Source organism: Macrotis lagotis, chromosome 7, assembly GCF_037893015.1.
Source record: "Macrotis lagotis isolate mMagLag1 chromosome 7, bilby.v1.9.chrom.fasta, whole genome shotgun sequence".
Classification (NCBI taxonomy): domain Eukaryota; kingdom Metazoa; phylum Chordata; class Mammalia; order Peramelemorphia; family Peramelidae; genus Macrotis; species Macrotis lagotis.
In genome coordinates, this window is record NC_133664.1 from 195,889,976 (window position 1) to 195,913,634 (window position 23,659).

At 34.4% G+C, this 23,659-nt stretch overlaps 1 protein-coding gene across 1 annotated transcript in view; it reads right to left on the bottom strand.

Moving 5' to 3' along the window:
* Positions 1-15,947: 15,947 nt before the first annotated feature.
* Positions 15,948-23,659, bottom strand: part of DERA (deoxyribose-phosphate aldolase) — a 125,154-nt gene continuing 117,442 nt past the window's right edge. Inside the window, exons 7-9 of the mRNA XM_074194356.1 lie at positions 20,014-20,126; positions 17,139-17,288; positions 15,948-16,621 (exon numbers count right to left, since the gene is read on the bottom strand). Coding sequence (XP_074050457.1) covers positions 16,565-16,621; positions 17,139-17,288; positions 20,014-20,126 — 320 coding nt within the window. The 3' untranslated portion in view covers positions 15,948-16,564. The remainder of the gene's footprint in view (positions 16,622-17,138; positions 17,289-20,013; positions 20,127-23,659) is intronic.

Here is a 23,659-nt window from a genome sequence, read left to right on the forward strand (position 1 = left end):
GGTTGTCGTGGAGATAAAACCAAGCAAGACTTTTCAACTGATTCAATATGGTGGGAGAAAGGTTGACTCTGAGGTTATGAACCTTAGTGATAGAAGAATGGTAAAAAACAAATGACAGAAATTGTTAAGTGAGAAAGATGGATTTAGGTGTCAGGGGAAGATAATGAGTCACATTTTTGACATTTTGAACTTGAAATGCTTTTGTGATATCAGAGTGAAGCTGACTAGAAAGCAGCTGACAGCAGGAGAAGAGCTCAGAAAACAGATGAAGTTTGAATATGTTGATTTGGAATTCATTTACATAAAGTTGATAGTCAATCCCTAGGGAACTGATGAAATGACCAAAGGGAGAATGATGAGAGAAAGGTAAGGAAGGTCTAGGGTAGAATCCTAGGGTAGCACTATGCAGAGGGATAAGATCATAAATGACAATGATACAGGAAAGGAAACAGAAGAAATGGCAAGATAAATCGTAGCAGAACCAGGAGAAAGCAGTGTTATGAAAACTCAAGGAAATTATAGAAGAGAAAGGGGCAATCAACAGTATCAAACACTGCAAAAGAGTCATAAAGGATTAAGATTGAAAAAGGTCATTGCCTTACTTAATTTCTCTCTGGACTCTACTCCTGAATCTCCAGACTTCTTTCTCTACCATGATTCCACTATCTTTTTTCATCCTAGAAGATCCTTCCTGTCCTAAGGCCTTTCCCTTTGATAGGTCATTTATATAGAATCTACTATGTAAAGCATTAGGCTAAGTGCTTTACAAATATCTCATTTGTTTCTCATAGCAACTCTGAAAGGTATGTGCTGTTATTATGCCCATTTTTACAGATGAAGAAATTGAGGCATGGTTAATTGCCTACAATTCCAGAACTAGTATTTGAAGCCAAATTTGAACTCAAGTCTTTTTGATTAGCATTCTATCCACTGCATCACCTAATCACCTAAGACAAACAACTTTCAGTGGCCATAGAATTTTTTGAGGACAGCTTATAGTTTGGTGTAATTTAGTTAGAATAATGTGAAACAGAAACAAGCACTATTGGAGAACCTGCCCCAGTCTGAAGGCTAGGATTCATTAAAACTGAGTAGATACCATCTACGAGAGTGGAAAGTGTATCTCCTAGTATTTGTGGATAATTTGATATTGATAGTATCAATTCATCTTTATTATAAACAAAGTTATTTCTGTGCATTTGCCAAGGAATGATTTTAATCTTAATATATGCCTGTAAAACATCTTTTTGGATAAGTGTATGTACTATAGCATACTCTTTTTTACTCTGCCAAACTTTTTTAGGGAAAGAAACAAGAAGGGAGGTAATCAACAAAAACAATTGGGACTTATCTCTACTTCTCTCATTAGAAGCTATTACTGTTTTAATTGATATAGAAAACTCCCATGAGGTAACTTTTTTCTAGCAACGATGATCTGCACCTATTCTGGAACTTGTAGTAAAACAATCAATCAATAATTATTGATGAGTATCTAAGCACACAGGGCAATGTACTAAGCACTAAGAATGCAAAAAGGGGGGAAATCCAACTCTTGTCCTTAAGGAGTTTTTAATCTAATGAGAGAGACAAAATGCAAACAAATATACACTTAGAAAGTTATCTAGGGGACACTGAGAGGTGAATGAACAGGATCCTAGGACTGAAGATATAAAGCTAGAAGAGACCTTTATGGCCACTTTGTCCACTCACCTCATTTTACATATGAGAAAATTAAGATTCATAGGACTTAAGTGACTTCTCCAAGGTTATCCAGCCATATCACTTGAGGCAATAAGTACAACTGAATTCTTTGGGCATGTTTTAGGAAGCAGAGAAAGAGGTTTGTTTTCCTCACTGTTGCAATCAATGTCCCTTAACTGATAACCTATTTATTAGAGATATTTAGACTCAATATTATTATTTTTTGTCCATTTTCCCTTTTTGTGGAGACTCAATATCATGTTTAAGTAGGTCATGTTGAAGATGTGTCCAGTTTCTTCTCATCTTTACTTTTTCTTTTCTGGTAGCTCAATGGGGTTAAGTGACTTGCCCAAGATCATATAGCTAGTAAGTATCATATATCTGAGGTTGGATTTGAACTCAAGTCTTCCTGACTCCAGGGCCAATACTCTATTCACTGTGCCACCTAACTGCCCCTTTACCTTTTCTTTTGAAACAATTATATTTGGGGTTTTATTCCTATGAAGTTGATGATGCATTCTAAAACAACTCCCACATCTATAACCATGAAAGACATTTCCTTTCTGTCAAGCTAGAAAAAATTTCATTTTTTGTCATGTTGTTTGGTGCTTGTCATGTTCAATGCCTTTAAACTATTTTGAGAGAGGGAAGAGAATATGTATAAATTTTAAAGAGTTTATTTCCATAACTGACTTTTAGGGTTTTTTTGCAAGGCAGTGGGGTTAAGTGGCTTGCCCAAGGCCACACAACTAGGTAATTATTAAGTGTCTGAGGTCACATTTGAACTCAGGTTCTTCTGACTCCAGGGCTGGTGCTCTATCCACTGCACCACCTAGCCACCCCCATAACTAATTTTAATTAAATTTTTTATGAAAAGCATAGTCTATAAATTGAATAAAGAAGGAAATGAGTTTCTATAAGTCTGAAAGAAATTTGTCACATGTATTTATGTACGAAATACATTGCTCAGTGCCCTTTTTGAAGCACATATACTCAACAACCAAAATCTGATCATGGACATCATTAACTATTTGTTCAAGGATGGTGCTTATTCCTACATTTTATTTTCCACTTTTAAACTATTCTTCTAATCATTTAATTGGTAGCTTCCATAGTTCCTTGGAAACAAGAGAAAACATCCTAATCAGATGAGTTAGGAATCTACCCCAATAGCAATGCGTAGTTGGCAAGATACTCTAGAAATACTAGAGTGAAAAGATCAATGAAACATGCCTAAAAATTCAATCTGTGACAGTGGATTACCTGCATAGACTCTTGGATTGAAAAGTCAACCTTTTATTTATCAACTTTTTAATTTTCTTATCTTCAGCAAGAAGTTGTCAGAAATTTTTAGAATGTAAAATTTAACTGAAGGATAGGAGGTCTTTATATTTAGTTCTCTGGAAACATATTCTCCAAAGGATAAATAATAAAGAATTTTGAGAAAAAGTTATTTTTGAAAGGTAGAAATGGATCAGGTAGATAATTTTTGCCCATATAAATATTAAGGAATATAAAAAGTTTTCAATAATATATTTGCTCTCTTTATGTAACCAGAGACCTAAGTAGTATCAGTGGTTACCACCTAATCAGTGGTTACCTAAGAAATTCAGAAATTTATCATAGGAACTGTCAAAATAAACAACTATCATAACTGCTGAACAACACAGTAAAGGATACTGCCTGGTTGACATTCTTACAAGTCCCAGAGAGGGGGAAAAATTCTATCAACAAACATTCAGTTATGATTTTGGTTTTGTCTGTATTTTTAAAACAATACCACAATAATTTGTTTTCACAATTATTTTGTTTTTCCCTGTCTTAGGATCACAGGATTTGGAGCTGGAAAAAAAATTCAATATACATTCAGGCAAATCAGTACTTAAGAAGGAGTCTCCACTAAAATTTAAGTGACAAAGGTACATCCAGTCCCTACTTAAAGAACTTCAGTGAGGGAGAACCTAATATCTCCTTGGGCAGTTCATTCCACTTACAGATAGTTCTATCTATTGAAAATATTTCCCTGACTTGAACCATAAATTTGCCACTTTTCATCTTTCAAACATTACCCTTGGTTCTACTCCCTAGGCCAAAGCTAGTCTAATATCTTCAAACAAATTCAGTTTTTTTTTACCACAAGAAACTTCTTCAAAAATTTGAAGATAATCCCTAAACCTCTCCTTCCCCTCCCCCCCTGAAAAAAGCTTTTCACCAAGGAAAATATTACAAATTCTTTTAATGAATCCTAATCTGTCACTAGTCTTTCCACCATTCTGGAATGAGTAAGAGGTACATTTCTGGCCTGGAGAACAGTTTACACAAAGACATAGAGACTGAAAATTGAATGCCAAATATTTCAGCTGGTAGGTCACTTTGACTAGAATGTTAATTGACTGAAGGGAAATAATATAAAGTAAGCCTAGAAAGCTAATCTGGAACTAATCGTCAAGGAAAGTTTAAGTGTTTAGCTACTGATTCTCTATCAAAGATGCAATAAAGGATTTGGGGGCAAGGGAGGTATATGGCAGGTATGTCAAAGATGAATTGGAAAGATACTAGAAGCAGAATAATTAGAAGACCATTACAATTATTTTGGTAAGAGATGATGAGTCCGAACTAAACTGATGTCATTGCTAATGGAAAGAGATTTAAGAGCTATAGAGATCAAACCAACAGTGTCTGACAACTGGTAAGATAAAGCAGTAAGCGAGTAAGGGAAATGATAATGATTAAGAAAGATTTTGACTTTGAGAACCCAAGTGACTGATATAAGAAACCTTAACAAAATGAGTAAAGTTTAGAGAAAGAGTAATTTTAATGATAATGATAATGAATTATATTTTGGGCATGTTGAATTTCAGATGCCCATTAGTGTAATTACCTAAGGCAAAAAGTATGAATAATGTTGTCACTTTTCTTGTGAAAGTCCAAATGGATATATACAGAATTTTTGGACTCATTTACAGCTCTATCAACAGTGCATTAGTATATATTTCTTCCCTCAACTCTTCTAATGTTGATTGTTACCATTTTGGGGGATTACCTTTGCCAATTTAGATTATGTGAGGTAAAACTTGAGAATTATTCCACACTAATTTTTTAATTTAGTATTTTGTATTTCCTTACATGTAAAAACAATTTTAACATTAGTATTTAAAAGTTTGAGTTTCAAATTCTCTCCCTTCCTCTTGTCCCCTCTGTGCCACCCCACTGAGAAATCAAGTAATTTGATACAGATTGTATTATAAATAAATCTTAAAGGAAAAACAAAGACTCCAGGGTGAATGAAGTACCTTAAAATTTTAATACATCCATGCTGGGAGGGTGAATATCATCAAAGACAGATGCAAAAACACAAACACATCTCATCCATCCATCTTTAGGACTTTGTTTTTCTCCTCACTTCCAGTTCAAGTACAGTTATCCAGATATCCTCCCAAAGGGCTTTTCTGGAAGAATATCTCCCAGGGACACTCTCTCCCCTTTCCAGGTATCTTAATTTCCCTTATTTCTCGATCCTGTCTATTCAGCAACTATTCATGTTCTGGTCTTGTGTCCTTCCCCTGCTGTTCCAAACAAGAGAACCTCAGATCCAGTTTCTTTCATAATCTAAGCACTTCCTAACAGGCATTCAGATTCACAGTCTCTGAATTCTGCAAGATGTCACTAATATGAAAATACTTATAAGTCCAAATTTTTCCTACTTTGCCCTTGTAAAGGCTCCCATAATGATTGTTGGGCAAAATTCCCTGACAGTTCAGTTATCCCTTTCCCAAAGAGAAAGTCTCTGGGCCTGCAGACAGATGGGGAAGGCACTCACCCACAATCCCATGATGGATGCTCTTCCCTCCAATGCCAGATCCTGTGATAAGCTCCCATAATTGTTAGAAACAAATCTTAAAGGAAAAAGAGACTTCAAGGTGAGCAAAGTAACTTAAAAATTTAATACAGGAAAAGTGTGTGTCATCAAAGACAGAAACACAGAACCAATGAGGAAGCACCTTTTATCTCTGCCCTTGAAACTTCAGTTCCCTCCCTCAGACCTTCATTGACTGGGATTATGTAAATCCCAATTTTCTAATCCACCTCTTACATGTTACTCCTTGATATGTTCCTCCACCCTGGTCATGACTCCCCAACATCACAAATATAAAGAATTTTAAGCTCCTCCTGGGGTAGAGAAGTTAATATATGTGAAGCATGCACAATAACTTAGGACACTGTGCTTTCTGACCCCTTTTACTCCCTAAAACTAAGGTCTCAGACCACTGAGGTGGCAGAAGTTATCACTTCCTACAGCATTCTTTGACCAACTCCTTATTTGACACTATCTATAAAAGCAGAACATCTTGTATGTGCTTCTTATCTTACAGTTATAAATGTGTAGTCATGCACATTACGTTTCCATAATAGTCATGTTGGGAAAGAAAACATTAACTTGCACTTTCCCCCAAAGAAACCTCAAGAAAAATAAAGTTTAAAAAAAGTAGGCTTCAATCTGTATTCAGACACTATTAGTTCTTTCTCTGAGATGGATAGCATTCTTTCATCATAAATCCTTCATAGCTGTCTTGGGTCTTTGTATTGCTGAGAAAAGTAGTCATTCAAAGCTGATTATCCTACAACATTGCTATTACTTTGTATGTAGTACATTTCCTTTTACATCTATTCATGTAAGTCTTTTCAGATTTTTTGAGAGCATTTCTACACATAATTTCTTATATCACAATAGCTTTCAATCATAATCACACATCACATTCCCCAGTGGATGGGCCCTCAATTTCCAATTCCTTGCCACCAGAAAAGAGTGGTTAAAATATTCATGCATGGTTTCATAGCCCTTTGAGCAATGTTCTAAATTTCTCGACAAAAACGATGAATCAGTTCACAAATCCACCAACAGCGCATTAATGTCTCATTATGTCCTATATGTTCTCCCACCTTTTTCCTTTTCCTTTTCTAATTGTAAATCTAATAGGTATAAAGGTATTATCTCAGAAATATTTTAATTTGCATTTCTCCATTCTATAGTGATTTAGAATATTTTTTCTAATATGGCTATTGATATGAAAACTATTCATATATTTAGTCATTTATCAGTTAAGGAGTGATTCTAATTTTTATAAATTTGAATCAGTTCTTATTGTTAGAGAAACTTGCTTCAAAATTTTTTCACAGTTACTATTGCTAACTGTATTTCTCTCCATCCTATTCTCCCATTCTCATTTATTCCCTTCTCTCTCTCCCTTCACCTTGTCCCTCCTTAAAATTGTTTTGACTATGTCTACCCCCCCTCCTTTTCTGATCTCCTTCCCCTTTTATCTTCCTGGAGGGAAAATAGATTTCTCTATCCTACTGAGTGCGTATGTTATTCCCTCTTTGAGCCAATTCTGATGAGAATCAGTCCACTCACTCTCCTTAATCTCTTTCCTTGCCTCTTTTATGTAAGATAATTTACCTTGTTCTGCCTCTTCCTTTCCCTTTTCCCCAGTACATCCTTCTCTCACTCCTTAATTTTATTCTTTTTAGCTATCATCCTTTCATATTCAATTCATATCTGCCTATGATCCTATATTGTAGAAGCTGCTAAAACTTGTTACCAGAGCTCTCAGCTCAAAGAGAAAATATTGTAAACAGTCAAATCCTGACTGTGATTCCACAATACTTGAATTGTTTCTTTTTGACTGTTTACAATATTTTCTCTCTGACCTGAGAGCTCTGGAATTTGACTATAATATTCCTTGGTGTTTTGATTTAGTTCTATATTTCAGGAGATCAGTGGATTCCTTCAATTTCTATTTTACCCTCTGGTTCGAGAATATCAGGACAGTTTTCCTTTATAATCTCTTGAAAGATGATGTCTAGGTTCTGATTTTGATCATGCTTTCAGGTAGTCCAATAAATTCTAAATAATTTCTTCTGGATCTGTTTTCCAAGTCAATTGCTTTCCCAATGCTATATTTTACAATTTTCTATTTTTTTTCATTCTTTTGATTTTGTTTTACTATAATATCATTAGTTCAATTCTAATTTTTAAGGAATTATTTTCTTCAATGAACTTTTGTACCTCCTTTTTCCCTTGGTCAATTCTACTTTTTAAGGAATTTTTTTTCCTATACTGAATTTTGTGCCTCTTTTTCCATTTGATCAATTCTTTTAGGCATTTCTTTTTTTGGTATCTCTTTTATCATTTGACCTAGTCTGAATTTTAAAGGGTATTATTTTCTTCAATTGTTTTTGTCTCCCTTACCAAACTCTTGACTTTTTCATGTTTTGCTAGCATCACCCTCATTTATCTTCCCAATTTTTTCTCTACCTCTCTTACCTGATTTTCAAAATCCTTGATGAGCTCTTCTATGGCCTGAGAACAATTCATAGTTTTCTTGGAGCCTTTGGAAGTAGGAGTTTTCACTTTATTATCTTCTTCTGAGTCTACATTTAAATCTTTATTTTCACCATAGTAACTTTCTATGGCCAGTTTTTTTTTCCTGTTTGTTCATTTTCCCAGTCTATGATTTGATTTAACTCTTTATTAAAGAAGGACTCTGCTTCCAGGATGGAGAAAACACTGCCCCAAGCTACTGGAGTTTTGTGCAGTTATTTTCAATTTTCTAGGAACCTGAAAGATTTCAGTTCTTCTAAGATAGTATGATGTAAGGAGAGGTGTTTACTATTCTCCTGGCCTGTGTTCTAGTCTGTGAGTGACCATAATTACTCTTTTCTGCTCTGGAACTGTGAGGGGGGCTTCTGTTTCCCTGCAGCAGCATGCTCTGGTATGCCGTTCCTCCTCTCCCTGGGACTGCATCCCAGGACTATGACCAGATCTGAGTATAGGCAAAGCAAGAGTTGTGCCCCAATGATAACAAAAAGACTGCTGTAATCTGAACAGTTGTTTGACCCCCTTACCATATGTGACCCGAGAGCTTTGGAAGCAACTGTTGCCACAACTGATTCAGTGATTTCCAAAGTCTGCTCCTGGTATTCTGAGGTCAGATCTATGCTGCAATGATCTTCTCTTGACTTCATTCCACTTTCACCCTGGTGCAACAGACCTTTTCTGCCAACCTGCTAAGTTGTCCTGGGCTGGAAAATTATTTCACTCCATGTTTTTTTTGTGGGTTCTGTCACTAGAATTTGTTTATAGTCATTATTTAAAGAGTTTTTGGAAGGATTTAAGGGAGAGTTTGGCCAGGTCCCTAACTGTAATCTACCATCTTGGTTCTGCCTCTTCCACTTTTTCTCACACAGATTCAGAGGACTCAGAAATTCACTATACTGTGATCATGTATTTTCTTGAAAATAGAAATATGGAAGGAAAGTTTAAGCATTCCTACATGGTGTCATCTATTTTCTAATCAAAACCTCCTACTTTTGATCATTCTGTTTCTTCAATGGTGCTCAGGGGAATTTCTGAACTACAACTGGGAAAGTAATAGTGAAAGCGGTAGAATCAAAGTGATAAACAGAGCTATACCTTAATCCAAATAGTCCAGAAAATGTACCAGTTTGAATCCTGATCGAGCAATCCAAGGAAAGAAATGGTTTTTTTTCCAAGTTCAGATCACTGCAGAAAGACATAGAGAGGTCTACAGAGACTGGGTTTGGGTCAGTAGTACATCATGGGGGAACATTCTAGAAATGGGAAAGATCATTTATCTGGGCAAAGTTCAATAACCAACTTAGAAAAGACTAAACTTGTATAGGGAGTAGAAACAGGTACCAACTGGCAGTTTTACCACTCACACTACTGAGTTCTGAGTATTAGCTCCAGGGTGAACTGGGAAGGAGAACTGAGCTCAGAGATGGCATTCTGGGGTGAAAAGTAGTCCTGGGCCTTAGGCTGTGCACTAAATGAGAAGCAAGCTCAAAAACAAACAGCCTCTCTGTGGCTCAGACTAAAGGAGAAGAACAAGGTCTCAGTTATAATTTCCAGCCCAATCTAAAGTCAAGTGAGTCTCTAGTCATAGCAGCAACCCAGGAGTCTGATTATCTTTTGGAAACTCAAGACAATAGTAATAATTATTTGCCTACTATAGCTTGCCTGGTGAAAAAGTTCAAATCTTTTTTTTTTAGGTTTCTTTTTGCAAGGCAGTGGGGTTAAGTGGCTTGCCCAAGGCCACATAGCTACGTAATTATTAAGTGTCTGAGGCCAGATTTGAACTCAGGTACTCCTGACTCCAGGGCTGGTGATCTATCCACTGTGCCACCTAGCCACCCCTAAAACGTTTAAATCTTAAAGATAGTGGAAGGAAGTAAAGGCAACCAATCGTGGTTGGCATTTAACTCACCTCTTCTAACTTACTATGAGCTTCCTGCCCATCCTACATTGTTGAGAATCACAAACTAGGCAAAAAAAAACTTGAAAACTACTCTAATAGTTTCTCTTAAACATCATCTCACATCCAGGGAAAATAGTAATTCAGATAGAAGAAAAAACAATAGGTATATTTTGGTTAAGAATATAAAGGGTAAGTCTACACCATACCCTGTTCTCTTAATTATTTTACAATAAAATCTTTTATATTCAGATTGAACATTCATTTTTGAATATATTGTGATATCTGGCAAAAAGGCATTGGTCAAAAATTAATTTCCACTGAACTACTTTCTAGTTTTCATAGGACTTACTTTTCTTCCCCCCATAAGTTACGTTCTTGGGTTTGTCAAAAAACTGAACTACTGTTTTAGATTGCTTCTTTTCCTTATCTAGTCATTCCACTGATCTAATTTTCTATCTTTTAATCACTATCATGTAGTCTTGATGATTATTACTTTACAAAGCAGTTTGGAGGTTTGATAATCCTTGCCCCAATTAACTTGTATTTTTAATAAATCCCTTGAGATTCTTATAAATTTTATTCTTCCAAATAGATTTTGTTATTGTTTTGTCTACTTCTGTAAAATATTTCTTTGGTAATTTTATTAGTATATCATAAAATCTATAAATAAGGTAGTTTCATCATTTTTATTACATTAGCATGGTCGAGTATTGAATATTGAATCATTCTAATTATTTTTCATCTTTCCTCCACTATAGTGTTCTGTATAGTCTATATTTTTTTCTCTTAATTGTTTACATATTTTGGAGTTATTTTTAAAAGAATTTTTGTCTATAATTACTTTCTGCTTTTTGCCAGTATTCTATAAGAAATGCACATGTTTTTTGTAGGTTTATTCAGTATACAACTATGAATCAATATATTCAGTTTTTTTCTGTTTCTCTAGGCTTTTTCTTTTAGGTTCAAGGAAAATTATTATTATTTTTAATTGTTACCCCAGCTACATAAAAGCAACTTTCAACATTTACTTCCAAAACCTTGATTTTCAAATTCTCTCCCTTCTTCCCACCCCACTCCCTGCATTGAGAAAGCAAGTTACTTGGTGTAGATCACAAATGTGCAGCCAGGAAACACATTACTACAATAGACATGCTGCAGAAATAGACATAACCCCCCCCCCCCCAAGATAGAGAAACCTCAAGAGAAATAAAGTGAGAAAAAAAGTCTACCTCAGTATGTATTAAGAGACCATCAGTTCTTTTTTTATAAGTCCATCAGAGAAATTGCTTCAATATTTTTCCCAGTAGCTATTGCTAGCTGTATTTCCCTCCATCCTATTCCCTCCTCCCCCTCCCTGCTTACTCTATTCTCTCTCTCCTTTCACCCTGTCCCTCCTCAAAAGTGTGTTGTATTTGGTTACCCTCTCCACAATCTTCCAGCTCTTCTGTCACCTACATACCCTCACCTTCCCCTGTCCCCTTTCTCCCATCCCTTTCCTCTCCTATTTTCCTCTAGGGTAAGATAGATTTCTATATCCAATTGAGTGTATATGTTATTTCCTCTCTGAGCAACTTCCAGTGAGAGTAAAGGCTCACTTTCCTTCACCTTCCCTCTCTTGCACTCCATTGAAAAACTTTTCCTTGCCTCTTTAATGTGAAAACTTACCTCATTCTACCTCTTCTTTCCCTATCTTCCAGGAAATTCTTTTCTTGCCCATTAACTCAATCTTTTTAATATTTTATACCTTCAAATACATCTCCCTCCTGTGCTTTGTCTATATATGCTCCTTCTAATGACCCCAATAAATGAGAAGGTTCGTGAACTATCAGTAATATCTTCTCTTGCAGGAATATAAGCATTTAAACATCATTAAATCCATCATAATTTGCCCTTCCCAATCACCCTCTCAGTGTTTTGCCGGAGTTCTGCTTGAAGATTAAACCTTCTGTTCATCCCTGGTAGTTTCAACAGGAAAGTTTGAAAGCCTCCTATTTCATTGAATATCCATCATTTCCCATGAAAGAATATATGCAGTTTTTCTTTGATTTTTGGTTGTAATCCCAGTTCTTTTGCCTTGCAGTATATCATATTCCAAGCCCTATGAGCTCTTAATTTAGAAGCTACTAAACCTTGCAGCATCCTGAATGGTTTCTTTCTGGCTGCTTTTAATATTTCCTCCTAGACTTGAGAGTTCTGCAATTTAGCTATAATATTCCTGGAATTTTTCATTTTGGGAACTCTTTCAGGAGTTGATTAGTGAATTCTTTCAATTTCTATTTTACCTTCTGCTTCTAGAGTATCAGGGCAATTTTCCTGGAGAATTTCTTTAAAAATGAAGTCTAGGGTCTTTTCCTTGGTCATGACTTTCAGGTAGTTCAATAATTTTTAAATTATCTCTTCTGGATCTATTTTCTAGGTCAGCTGTTTTTCCAATGAGATATTTCATATTCTAGTTTTTCCATTCTTTTGGTTTTGTTTTATTGTTTCTTGATTCCTCACAAAGTCACTTTCTTTAGGTCCATTCTACATTTTCTTCAGCAAACTTTTGTAATTCCTTTCCCATCTGACCAATTCTGCTTTTTAAAGCATTCTTCTCTTCATTGATTTTGTGGGCTTTTTTAAAATTTGACTCAAACTGACTTTTAATGTTATTTTCTTCAGTTTATTTTTGCAATTCCTTCATGAAACTGCTGACTTGGTTTCATTATTTTTCCACATCACTCTCATTTCTACTCCCAATTTTTCCTCTACCTCCCTTACTTGATTTTTCAAACTTTTTTTTGAGCTCTTCCATAGCCCAAGTCATATTTTTTCTTGCAGTCTTTGGATATAGAAGCTTTGACTTTTTTTGTGTTAGGTGTATTTTGATACTCCATAGGACCAAAGTAATTATCTATGGTCAGATTTTTTTTCTTCTGTTTGTTCATTTCCCCAGCCTATGTATGACTTGATTTTGCCTCTGTTAAATTAAGGTGGAACTCTGTTTCCAGAGTGGAGGTTGCATTATCCCAAGCTTTTGAGGGTTTTTGCAGCTATTTTCAGGGATAGCCCCCCCCACACACACACACACACCAGGGACGTCAGTTCTTCCAAGAACTTATGAGATGCTCATATTGCTCTCCTGCTCTGTGGATGACCACCAGAACTCCACTCTGCCCTGGAACCATGAGAGTCCCTGTTCTCCTATGACAGTACAACTCCTTTTCCTGAGACTGAGCAAGTTTCTTTATGAAGGAATTCTGCATATTAATGATATTAAAGATAGAGTAATTTGTCCCTTTCTCTTGTTATTGCTTTATTTAGAAGTTCTAAAATTGTGTCAAATAAACAGTGAAGAAAGTATTCATGTTTTATCCCTGTTTGTACTAGAATAACTTCTAATGTTACTCTACTAAAAATAATTTTTACTTTTTTAGAAAAATGCTTTTGATCATAGTAAAGATGGACACTTCCAAACTTGTTCCTTTTAGATTTTTTAATAGCAAAGAATGCTATATTTTATAAGAAATAAATCAAAAACATTTTCTTCAAATATTAACAATCATGTGATTTATCTTGATTGTATGACTAAACTCATAGGTTGATTAATGAGGAACTATTCATTTTTCTCTGATATAAATGTAATTAGTTTATTGTGAATTACATTTTGTATTTATTGCTTCAGTCTTCTCTTTTCCCTTCCTCGTATTTTGTCCACTGATGCTCTTACCTTCCACAACGTTCTTCAAAAAATATGAAAGGCTGAGGCAGCTAGATGACACAGTGGAGAGAACACCCACCCTGAAGTCAGGAGTATGTGAGTTCAAAACTGACCTCAGATACTTGACACTTACTAGTTTTGTGACCTTGGGCAAGTCATGGAACACTATTTGCCTCACACAAAAAAATGCAAGTTTTTTTAAAAAAGAAAATGTAAACGTTCATGTCTGTCACATCATTTGAAAACAAAAATTTATTATCTTAGACATTTCCCTGTTTAACTTACATCTATTTGATACTCCCATGTTGAATATCCTATTTGACCTTCATTCTTTTGAAGAACTAGGTTTTTGTCCTTTGCAAACATCTAATTATTTTTATTGATAATTTTGTTCAGAATGTGTTATTCTGGGAAGATTGCCAATATTTACTTTTCAGAATACTGTATTCCATTTTTTCTTTTATTTCTTATAAATAAGAAGTAGTCCTGTGCTAGTCTCATTTTTCATTGAAAACACAAAGGGTTTTTCCTTGATTGCAAAATTTGTTGTTTGTTGTTGCAATTCTTAAATATAATTATAATGTTTCTTGTCGAATTAATTTGCTTTTTCTTTTGGCATGATATGCTTCCTGTATTTCTGGGCAATTTTCCTGTGCAGTTGCCTTAAGTACTTTGTTGTCTTGGGGTTGTACTTTATTTTCTGGAAGACTTTCCTTTCTTTTCTATATGGCTTTTCCTTATACATTTTGCTTTGTTTTCCTTTTTTTCTTGGAAGGCTTCTAAATTCTTAATTATCTCTTCATATTTTATCTTAAAATTCAGCATTTTGTGTTAATAGAGCTTTTGCATTCTTCTGATTTTATTTTTTATTTTTAGATTTGGTTGGAAAGAAATAAGCAAATAGATACATCCCTCCTGACTTGGCAAAGAAACCTTGGACCAGAAATTAAAGTGATTCAGTAACAATTAAGCATAAAGAAACCATGGATAAAATGGAAAGCCAAATTAAGTATGCTTAGAAGGAATCCATTATTAGTTTACCCAAAACTAAAGCCTTATTGACATGGAGATATGGGCCACTCTGTGCCAACAAGAACCATAATCACTAACTCATAAGTCTTTCTTGGGTCCTGTCATGTAGTGATAATAGTGGGTATTATAGCTATGGTGTACCTTCATTTGATGGACAGGAAGCCGAATAAGTGTATATCATGTCTCCCAAAAGGATAAAGAAGTTTAGGACTATAAGTAGAAATCTGCAATAGCATTTTAAGAGAGCATCTGAAAAGGATAAATGCACTTTGCTTCCACTATGGATCATATTCACAATGGATGCCTTTATGTGGGGGAATTCTTCATTGGTTTGTCAAAAGTGGAAGTCCTCTAGATATATGTCTCATGCAATTAAAAGAACACCCATAATAACTGCTTCTGATAATAATGTTGATTTTTCATTAATAAGTATTAACAGGGCTGAAATCCTGGAAACAAGGAAACAAGTGAGGCTTGTTGTTTTTGTTCAGTCATTTCAGTTATATCTAACTCTTCATGATCCCATGAACTTCTGTCCATGGATTTTTCTTGACAAAGATACTGAAATGGTATGCCATTTCCTTCTCCAGTGGCAAACAGAGGTTGAACAACTTATCCAAGGTCACACAGCTAGGAAGTGTCTGAAGGTAGATTTGAACTCAAGTCTTCCTGACTCCATACCTAGCACTCGAATGTGTAACCTATTTGCCTATGAAGATTTAGGAATATGTAAAATGGAGTATCAGGCTCCAATAACTAGTAACTGGATATGATCAATTCATTAGCATATAATAGTTTTATTTTTTCCTTTGTTTTCCAGTGGAATCTGACATTTTGGGATCCCATTTGGTTTTCTTGGTAAAGATACTAGAGTAGTTTGGCATTTCCTTCTTCCAACTCATTTTATATATGAGGGAAATGAAGTCAAAAGGGTTAAGTAACTTATCCAGGTCACAGGGTTAGTAAAGTGTGAGGCCAGATTTGAACTTAGGAAGAAGAATTCTCCTGACTCCAAGACCACTGTTCTATCCACTGTACCATCTAGCTGCCCAATAGCTTCAATATCTACATATAAACTACTTTTACTCAATAATGTACTAAGAGATTTTCTCTAAGAAATGCTTCCATGGAATATAAAGAAGATTCCAAAAAGTATCCTTAAAACATCTCTAGGCAGTTAATTAACTAATAAGTTAAAATGATGTATCATCATTTTAAAAAATTGTAAACAATTTTAAAAGCAAGATCTTTTTTATTTAAAAATCAGTAACTCAATTTTTCAAATAACAGTATTTGAAAAGTCATTAGTACAATTAATTTTTTAAAAAAAACAATCACAAAAATTGACATTTTCACAGGCTAAGCATAAGTACCAAATCAGTAACTTTTCAAATTCATTTTGCTACTGTTGTAGTTCAAGGACATACATTAATCTCCTGTTACAAAGTGTTACTGGGGGAGCTTAACATTTCTTTTTTTTATATTTTTCACAGAATTTGCATGTTGTCATAGTTATCATAAAAATTACTTAGAGTAGTTTGAGAAAGCTTACTCAAGATTAACACTGCAGATTTTACAACCATTATGAAAATCAGAAATGTGCCTTTTGGGCTTCAGAAAAGAGCCCCTAGTAGATAACATTTTGTCCTTCATTTTTATATTTAATTACAAAGACAACCCCAAAAAGAAAGAAGTGGCCATTGACCTACTTCTCAAGTTCTTTTTTAATCAGACTGTTTCAGCAACTATTTAGAATTCATATATATATACATATATATGTATATATAAAATATGTATGTACACATACAGTAAGATGTTCTTGCATAAAGTTCTTCTGGCATTGGTCACTTATTTAAGCCATTGGAAGATCATGATGGGCAGCATATCTTCCAGTTACATGATGGTAGATCTAGAAGGAAATTTTTAAATTTAAATTAATTCAAAATATGATTAACAAAATTCTTACACTTTATTGATCTAATCTATCTCTCAACAGATTTTAGGTAAAGGATCATAGAATTAAGGATAGAAATGGTTGGGAATTATCTAGCTCAATTCTTTCATTTTAGAAATGAGGAAACTGAGGCCCAGAGAGGTTAAATGATGTAATGGTATTTACAGAACAGAGCAGGGATTGGAAGAGAGGCCCTTTGTCCTCAAAGCCAGTGCTCTTTCCACCACACTACGCTGACTCATCAGGGATAGATGAGGAAAGGCACAAAAGGGATTTGACAATAAAATGAAACAGATGGATTTTCATTTCCAGTTTTGGACTTTTAAATCCTCTCTGGAGAAAACTATAATTTGCAAGTAATTCACAGAGAGATATGCAACTTTTAATTTGTTTCTCAAAAACCCATGCTGACTTAATTGAAGAGGGGCTGGAGGGAGTCATACCCTGATGTGAAGGTCTTCCTGCAACTCACCTGTCTCTCAATGTCAAAAAGCAAAGTGCTGGCTCCTATGCGAAAGAGTTCTGGTTTCAGCCATTCATTCCCAAGCTCCTCTTTAATAAGTGAGAGCCAAGCAAGAGAATCCTTTGCGGTACGGATACCTCCTGCTGGTTTAAAACCTATCTGAAAAATAAATAGAGGAAAAGGGCCATGTGTTAGTTTGAATGGCTTAAAAACAATTAAGGACTGGTTCTCAAACATCTTTGGTCCATAGAACCTTAGAAAGCTAGAGGCTGATTCATTGGCACCAATTTAATTCTAACCCACAAACACTTACCAAGAATCCTTTCTGAATGGAATCTAATAAAGGGTAAAAACACAAACACAGAAAACTACAAAGTACAATAAAGGCATTGGAGAAGTATAAAGCAGAGCAAATCAACAATGAAGAAAGAGAAGGAAGAATACCACTCAGGGTCTTTCCTATTCCTTCAAAGACAGAAAAATAAATAAATAAAGGTTAAACAATGGAAAATAGATATCCTGATGAATATCTCATATATTTAGTGCTTTAAATTTGTAAAGCATTTTTATTATAATCTTATCCCCATTCCTCACATGAGAAAATGAGGCTTAATAAACTTGTCCTGAAGCTCACTCAATTAGGTTCAAAAGCTGGTTGATCTGTTGAAAACAATTCTTGTAACACAAAATTCTTTTCATTATGTCATGAATTCTGTCTAAAACATTAATAAAAAAGACTATCAATGACAACACAGACACAAAGGTTTTGAAAAGCAACCTCAAGATCTCAAAAAGTGGTTTTATATATATATATATATATATATATATATGTATATATATATATATATATATATACACATTCAAACATATATACAAATACCTGCAAAAAAATTTCAATCTAGTTCAATATAGGTCCAGTAAGCCTTTTGGACACTGCAATTAAAGAGAACTTTCATCTTTTAAAAGTGAAGCAATATAGAAAGCATAAACCTGAAATGAAGACAATATTAAATTTTACTTTTCAAAAAGATCATATAGCATGGATGGTGAGGCAGGCAGCTTCACTCACTTAACATACAACTTTACAATCTAGAATGTTAGAGCCAGAAAGGACAGCGGAGGTAATCTAGTTCAACTCATAGTTAGAATTAGAACATTCATTTTCTAGATCAATGGTTGTTGGGATTTGGTTTGGGTTTTATTTCCCTATTAGATTAGAATATCTAGTTATTAACTTATTACCAGGGGATTTTATCTGACTTGCAGAGAGTTGCTCATTTTGCAAACATAAATGTAATTTGTCTTTCATTTCTATCTTCCTAAGTGAAGTTTGTTCATAGTACCTAAAGAAAGAAATCATCAATACAATCACAAGATTCAGAATTGGGCCCTAAATAGTCAATTTTATTCATTCACAAGACCAGCTATTCAGTTTCTAACATATACATATACATATATATATATATATATATATATATATATATATATATGCTAGAAGATTAATCTTGCTCCACCATATCTTAGTTTAAAGAAACAAAGGTAAGATCTATATTTGTATCATGGCTAACCTTTCCCAAAGTTTATTAACTAAGGGATCACTGTCAAACAATATGACTGTGTGTGTGTGTGTGTGTGTGTGTGTGTATATGGGAAGAGCCCTGATACTGGGAAGAATAAATCTCTTATAGATATATTTACTTCATCTATTGTTTTTTCTCAACATAACAGGATAAGGAATTATTCAACAGGAAAAAACTATGAAAGGACTAGTACCATCCAAACTAAAAAAGGGGCCTTTCTCCATATATGAACTTGAATAGCTACATATAAAGTTGTCACAGCCAATTGGCGAAGGATTAAAGGATTTTTTCAGAGTTTCCTTTCTGAAAGAGTGTAAAGATTGGTTTTAAAGGGTTTCCCAAGAAGAGAAAGTAAAAATATTTTTAAGGCATGCTGCATTCGCCCCACTTGTGTGTTAAAAAAAATCCCCTAAGATAATTTGCAGCTAACAAGAAACTTGATACAAAAAGGAAAATCTAGGCACATTTAAAAATACCTCAAACATTTTCTTCCCTTTTAACTTCATATATTTTCCCCAAAATTATTATTTTTCAAAAGTTGACAAAGGCCAGCATATACCCTCCTCAGCTTAACAGTCTTCCAGAGAGCACATCCAACTGCCATAAAACGCAAAAATGGATATTTAATTCAAGAGCTATATAACGCCTAGCTACCTTTTCCCTGCTGTTTCACAGTATTTCATTATTTTGTTTAATAAGTTCATCTCCTCAAGAATTTTCTCTTCACCTCATATTATTAAAAGTAATAAGTTTTTCTGGACCAGGGGTTTCCCAACAGAAAAACCAATTTATGTGTGTCCTTCAATAATGACAGGAAAAGATTATTTCCCATTATATTGCATACTTTTCATATCACCACCACAGCTTATCATTCAATAAATGTTAGTCTGCAATTTTTTCCGTTCCTCAAGGAAGTTTAATTTCTGCATTAACCTGTTTTCACTAGCCAATGCCTTGCCAGAAAGCCTCTGTGTAGCAGCAAAATTAGTTCGTTAAAGAACCCATTTAGGAATCTCTTGTCAGTGATAAAATTGTCTTCAGTTAATAAAAGGAGAGAAAGTCAGTTTACATCTCAGTCACACACACTTACACCTCCACTCACACTCACTTTCTGTTAATGGAACTTTTGCACCACAAATTTATTCTTTTGTAATAAAAGGTAAATTAAACATTTATCTCAATAAAGGTGAGTCGTTCATGTCTTCAGTATGTATATTTTTTTAAAATGGTTATCGGGGCTATAACTGCTATCATAAGCAACATTATTTTTACTTAGAAGAAAGATCTGCTTGCAATAAAGATACCTTGTTTCCAGTTTTCCAAAAGAAGTCTCTAATGGCACGGACCATCACTATAGCTACAGCAAAGGTAGCATTTACTGCTTCTTTTCCTGTAGAGGTCTTAATGAAATCAGAGCCTAAAACAAAAAGAAAGAAAAATTTCAAGCTAATCAGAAAACTATGACTTTAAATCAGATAAAAACCAAACTGTTTAATCTCTTGAAAATTAACTTTAAATTCATTGCAAAGATAAAAATATCAAAAAATAAAAAAAATTTTTCTTTTAAAAACTCTACAATAGATTTAAGTATTCATTATACATGTAAATGTGAAAAAAATTTAGACTTTCATTTATAAAATTCTACTCCAGACAACTATATTAGATACACAAGTCTGGGGTAGAAATTTTTTTTAAAGTGTTTGCTGTTTATAAATAATGAATTTAAGAGTAAACTAAATTAACCTAACTAGTAAATCATAGAATCACATTATTTGAGAACTGGAAAGTTGAAAGGGACCTCAGAAATCATCTAGGCCAATCTGTAGACAAAAGGAACTCCCATTATAAATACTCAAATCATTGTCATCTAGCCATACTTGAAGAATTCCAATGAAGAGAATTCCACTAATCTGTAGACAATTTGTTCCATATTTTGGACAACTCAGTATTAGGAAGTTTTTCCTATCATCTAGCCTATATCCGCAACTTCCACTGATTGCTTTTGGTTCTGCTTTCTGAGGCCAAAATGAAATCCAGGCCCTTATCCACATATCAGCTTTTCAAATATGATCATATATACACTGAGTCTTCATCTCCCAAATAAACATTCCCACTTCAATCAATTCTCATATCATATGGATTTAAGGTCCTTCACCATATTGACTGTCCTTCTCTGGACACTCCCTAATCTGTCAGTGTTTTCTTTAAAGTGGGGTATCCAGAACTGAAAACAGGAGGGCAGAGCATTAGTAGAACTATCACCTCTTCTCTTGGAAGTTAGACTCTTTAATGTAGCCTGAAACTGTATTAGTTTTGGGGGCTACTAGGTCAAACTTTTAACTCATAAGGAACTTGTAGTCCACTAAAACTTCTAGATATGTTTCATCACAACTGCTACTTAACTATTCCCATCTTATAAAGCTGAGGAAGTTTGGGTTTTTTTAAAATCTGAATATATGATTTTTACCTTTATGATTATTAAATTTCATCTTATTAGATTCAGTCCAATGTCCTAGTCTGACAATGACTTTTTGGATCCTGATTCTGTGTGTTAGATATCCCTCCCACATTTAGGTCATTAGCGAATTTGAGGAGCATAGTCTTTTGTACTTTTATCCAACTGCAAAATAAAAAGATTAAATAGTGCAGAACCCAGCACAGATCCCTGGGGTATTTCACTAGAGACCTTTCACCCTATTGTTATTGAACCATTAACAAGTTCAGTCATTCAATCACCTCTTAACCCATCTGATTACATTAATATCAAACCCATATCCTTCCATTTTCTCCACAAAAATAGCATGAGAGATTTTATTGAAAGTTTTGCTAAGATCTAAGCTAACTATATTCAAAAGTCTCCTCATCCATTAATTTATTAATCCTGTCAAAAAAGGAAATGATATTCCACAATTTCACAGCTGTTTCTGTAATGATGTGTCACTAATTAAAGTAAAATCAGATCATTTTATTCAGTAACTAAATAATGAAGAAATAAAGAAAAAAATGTATATTTTTTCGGGATGGGTGGCAGCATAATATAGAGAATGGATTTGGGGGTAAAAAAGAATTGGGTTTAAATCCCTCTGTCACAGATGACTCTCTAAGAAAAAATTGACTTGCTGATCTTCATTTGACAAGGAGTTTCCACATTGAGCATTTCCCACACTAATGAAATCACAGGTTCTCAATCTCTAACTCACTTTTCAATGTTAGATTGTAAATTATTTGAGGGCAAAGTTTGTATTTTGCCTCTTTTTTCATACCCAATTCTTAGCAGAGTGCCTGGGCATAGTCGGTGGTGCTGAAAAAAATATTTATTGGCTAACTGACTGGGCAATATGACTTTTGTTTCCAGAAATTCTGAGAAAATAATGTAGGTCTACTGAAACTAGGGTCATCAAGGATCACTTAACTGTCTAATGCAAAAGCCTGTTCTTAGTCTTCATCTCTGGACCCAAATTTATTCATTCAACAAGTATTTATTAACTACCTACCCTGGGCCAGCTGCTAGGAATACACAGACAAATGTAAAATACTTCCTTCCTCAAGGAGCCAGAATTTCCCATAACATTTGACTCTATTGACAGTTCCCTCCCCTTCTTGATTTTCATGAGTTAAAATCCCATACCAGAAACTTATTAGCTGTGACTGGGCAATTTTGTCTCAGTTTCTTCCACTGTAAAATTGGGATAATGATAGTACCTACCTACGAGGGATGTTAGGATTCAATGAGATATTTGCAAAGTGGTCAGCATAGCAAGTATTAAACAATGGTTAGTTGTTGTTTTGCATTTAGTAAAATCATTTCTGTTTGTGTAGCTATCAAGGAGCAGTGTTAAATTAACAAATGCATGAGAGATGTCTTAGGGGAACTCTCAAGTATGGGTTTTTGCTTCATTGAGTTTCTATTTCTACTTCTAAAGGGAAAAAAAAAGAATAGGATAGACAGAAGAGGATCCCAAAGAAAATATTTCAAGAACTTTACCTTCCAAATAAGACCAAAGATTAATTTAAGGAGGGGGGAAATAAAGGGAAAGCTTGCATAAAAGCTGGGAGTAACCAGCTAAAGGAGAAAGAGGGTTCCATATGAGACAAGTCTAAATGTAAATAAAAAAAGATTCAAAAAAGTGTAGACTCAAGAAGGAGAAGGTAAGAAAAGTTAAGGCAAGGTAAGATGTTAATGAGAAAAGGACAAAGAAATTGGGTGTGTCTTTTAAATTGTTGAGAGATGATAAAAGAATAAGAAAAGTTGTTAACCTACTAAAGGAGGTAAGTTATAATCACCCAGATACCCACAAAAATTTAAATTAAGAGAAAAAGAATCTCACTATCAATAAGAAGAGAGAATATAGAGACTTTGGAGTGGCTTGCATGAAATATGCCATGGCCAAGTGAAAACTCTGTATATTCACACATACTTAAACATAAGTATTCCAAAGCTTCCCTCCAAATGAGAAAAAACTAGAAAAATTTCTTTCTACATTCCAAAATATCTGGGACAATGAAGTGTTTCTAAAACAAACAAACAAACAAAATAAAAGTTGGACTTCAATTGGGAGGCGGAAGAGCTGAGGAGGGAGAAAATAGGGGAAAAAGGAGATCTGAAGGGGGCAGAAAGGACCCCATGATCTCCATCAAGCATTTAAAGAGTGAAAGAATAAAATAAGAAGCACTACTTTTTTTTTTTTTGGAAGAGCTTGAAATTCTTTCTGAAGTGAAACAAATTAGATACTCTAAGGAAAAAGCAGTTACTTGTCCTCCAAGAAAAATATAAAGCTAAACTACAGGCACTGTTGGTTAAGGATCATTCAGTAAACCAGAGGAAGAAGAATAAAATACTGATAATTGGTGACTTCCTATTTTAGCCAGAAAGTAAGGCCATTAGTCACATCTAGAGATTTGTGTTAGCACAAATATACTTCCAGGATGGACCCAGAAAACAATGCCAAA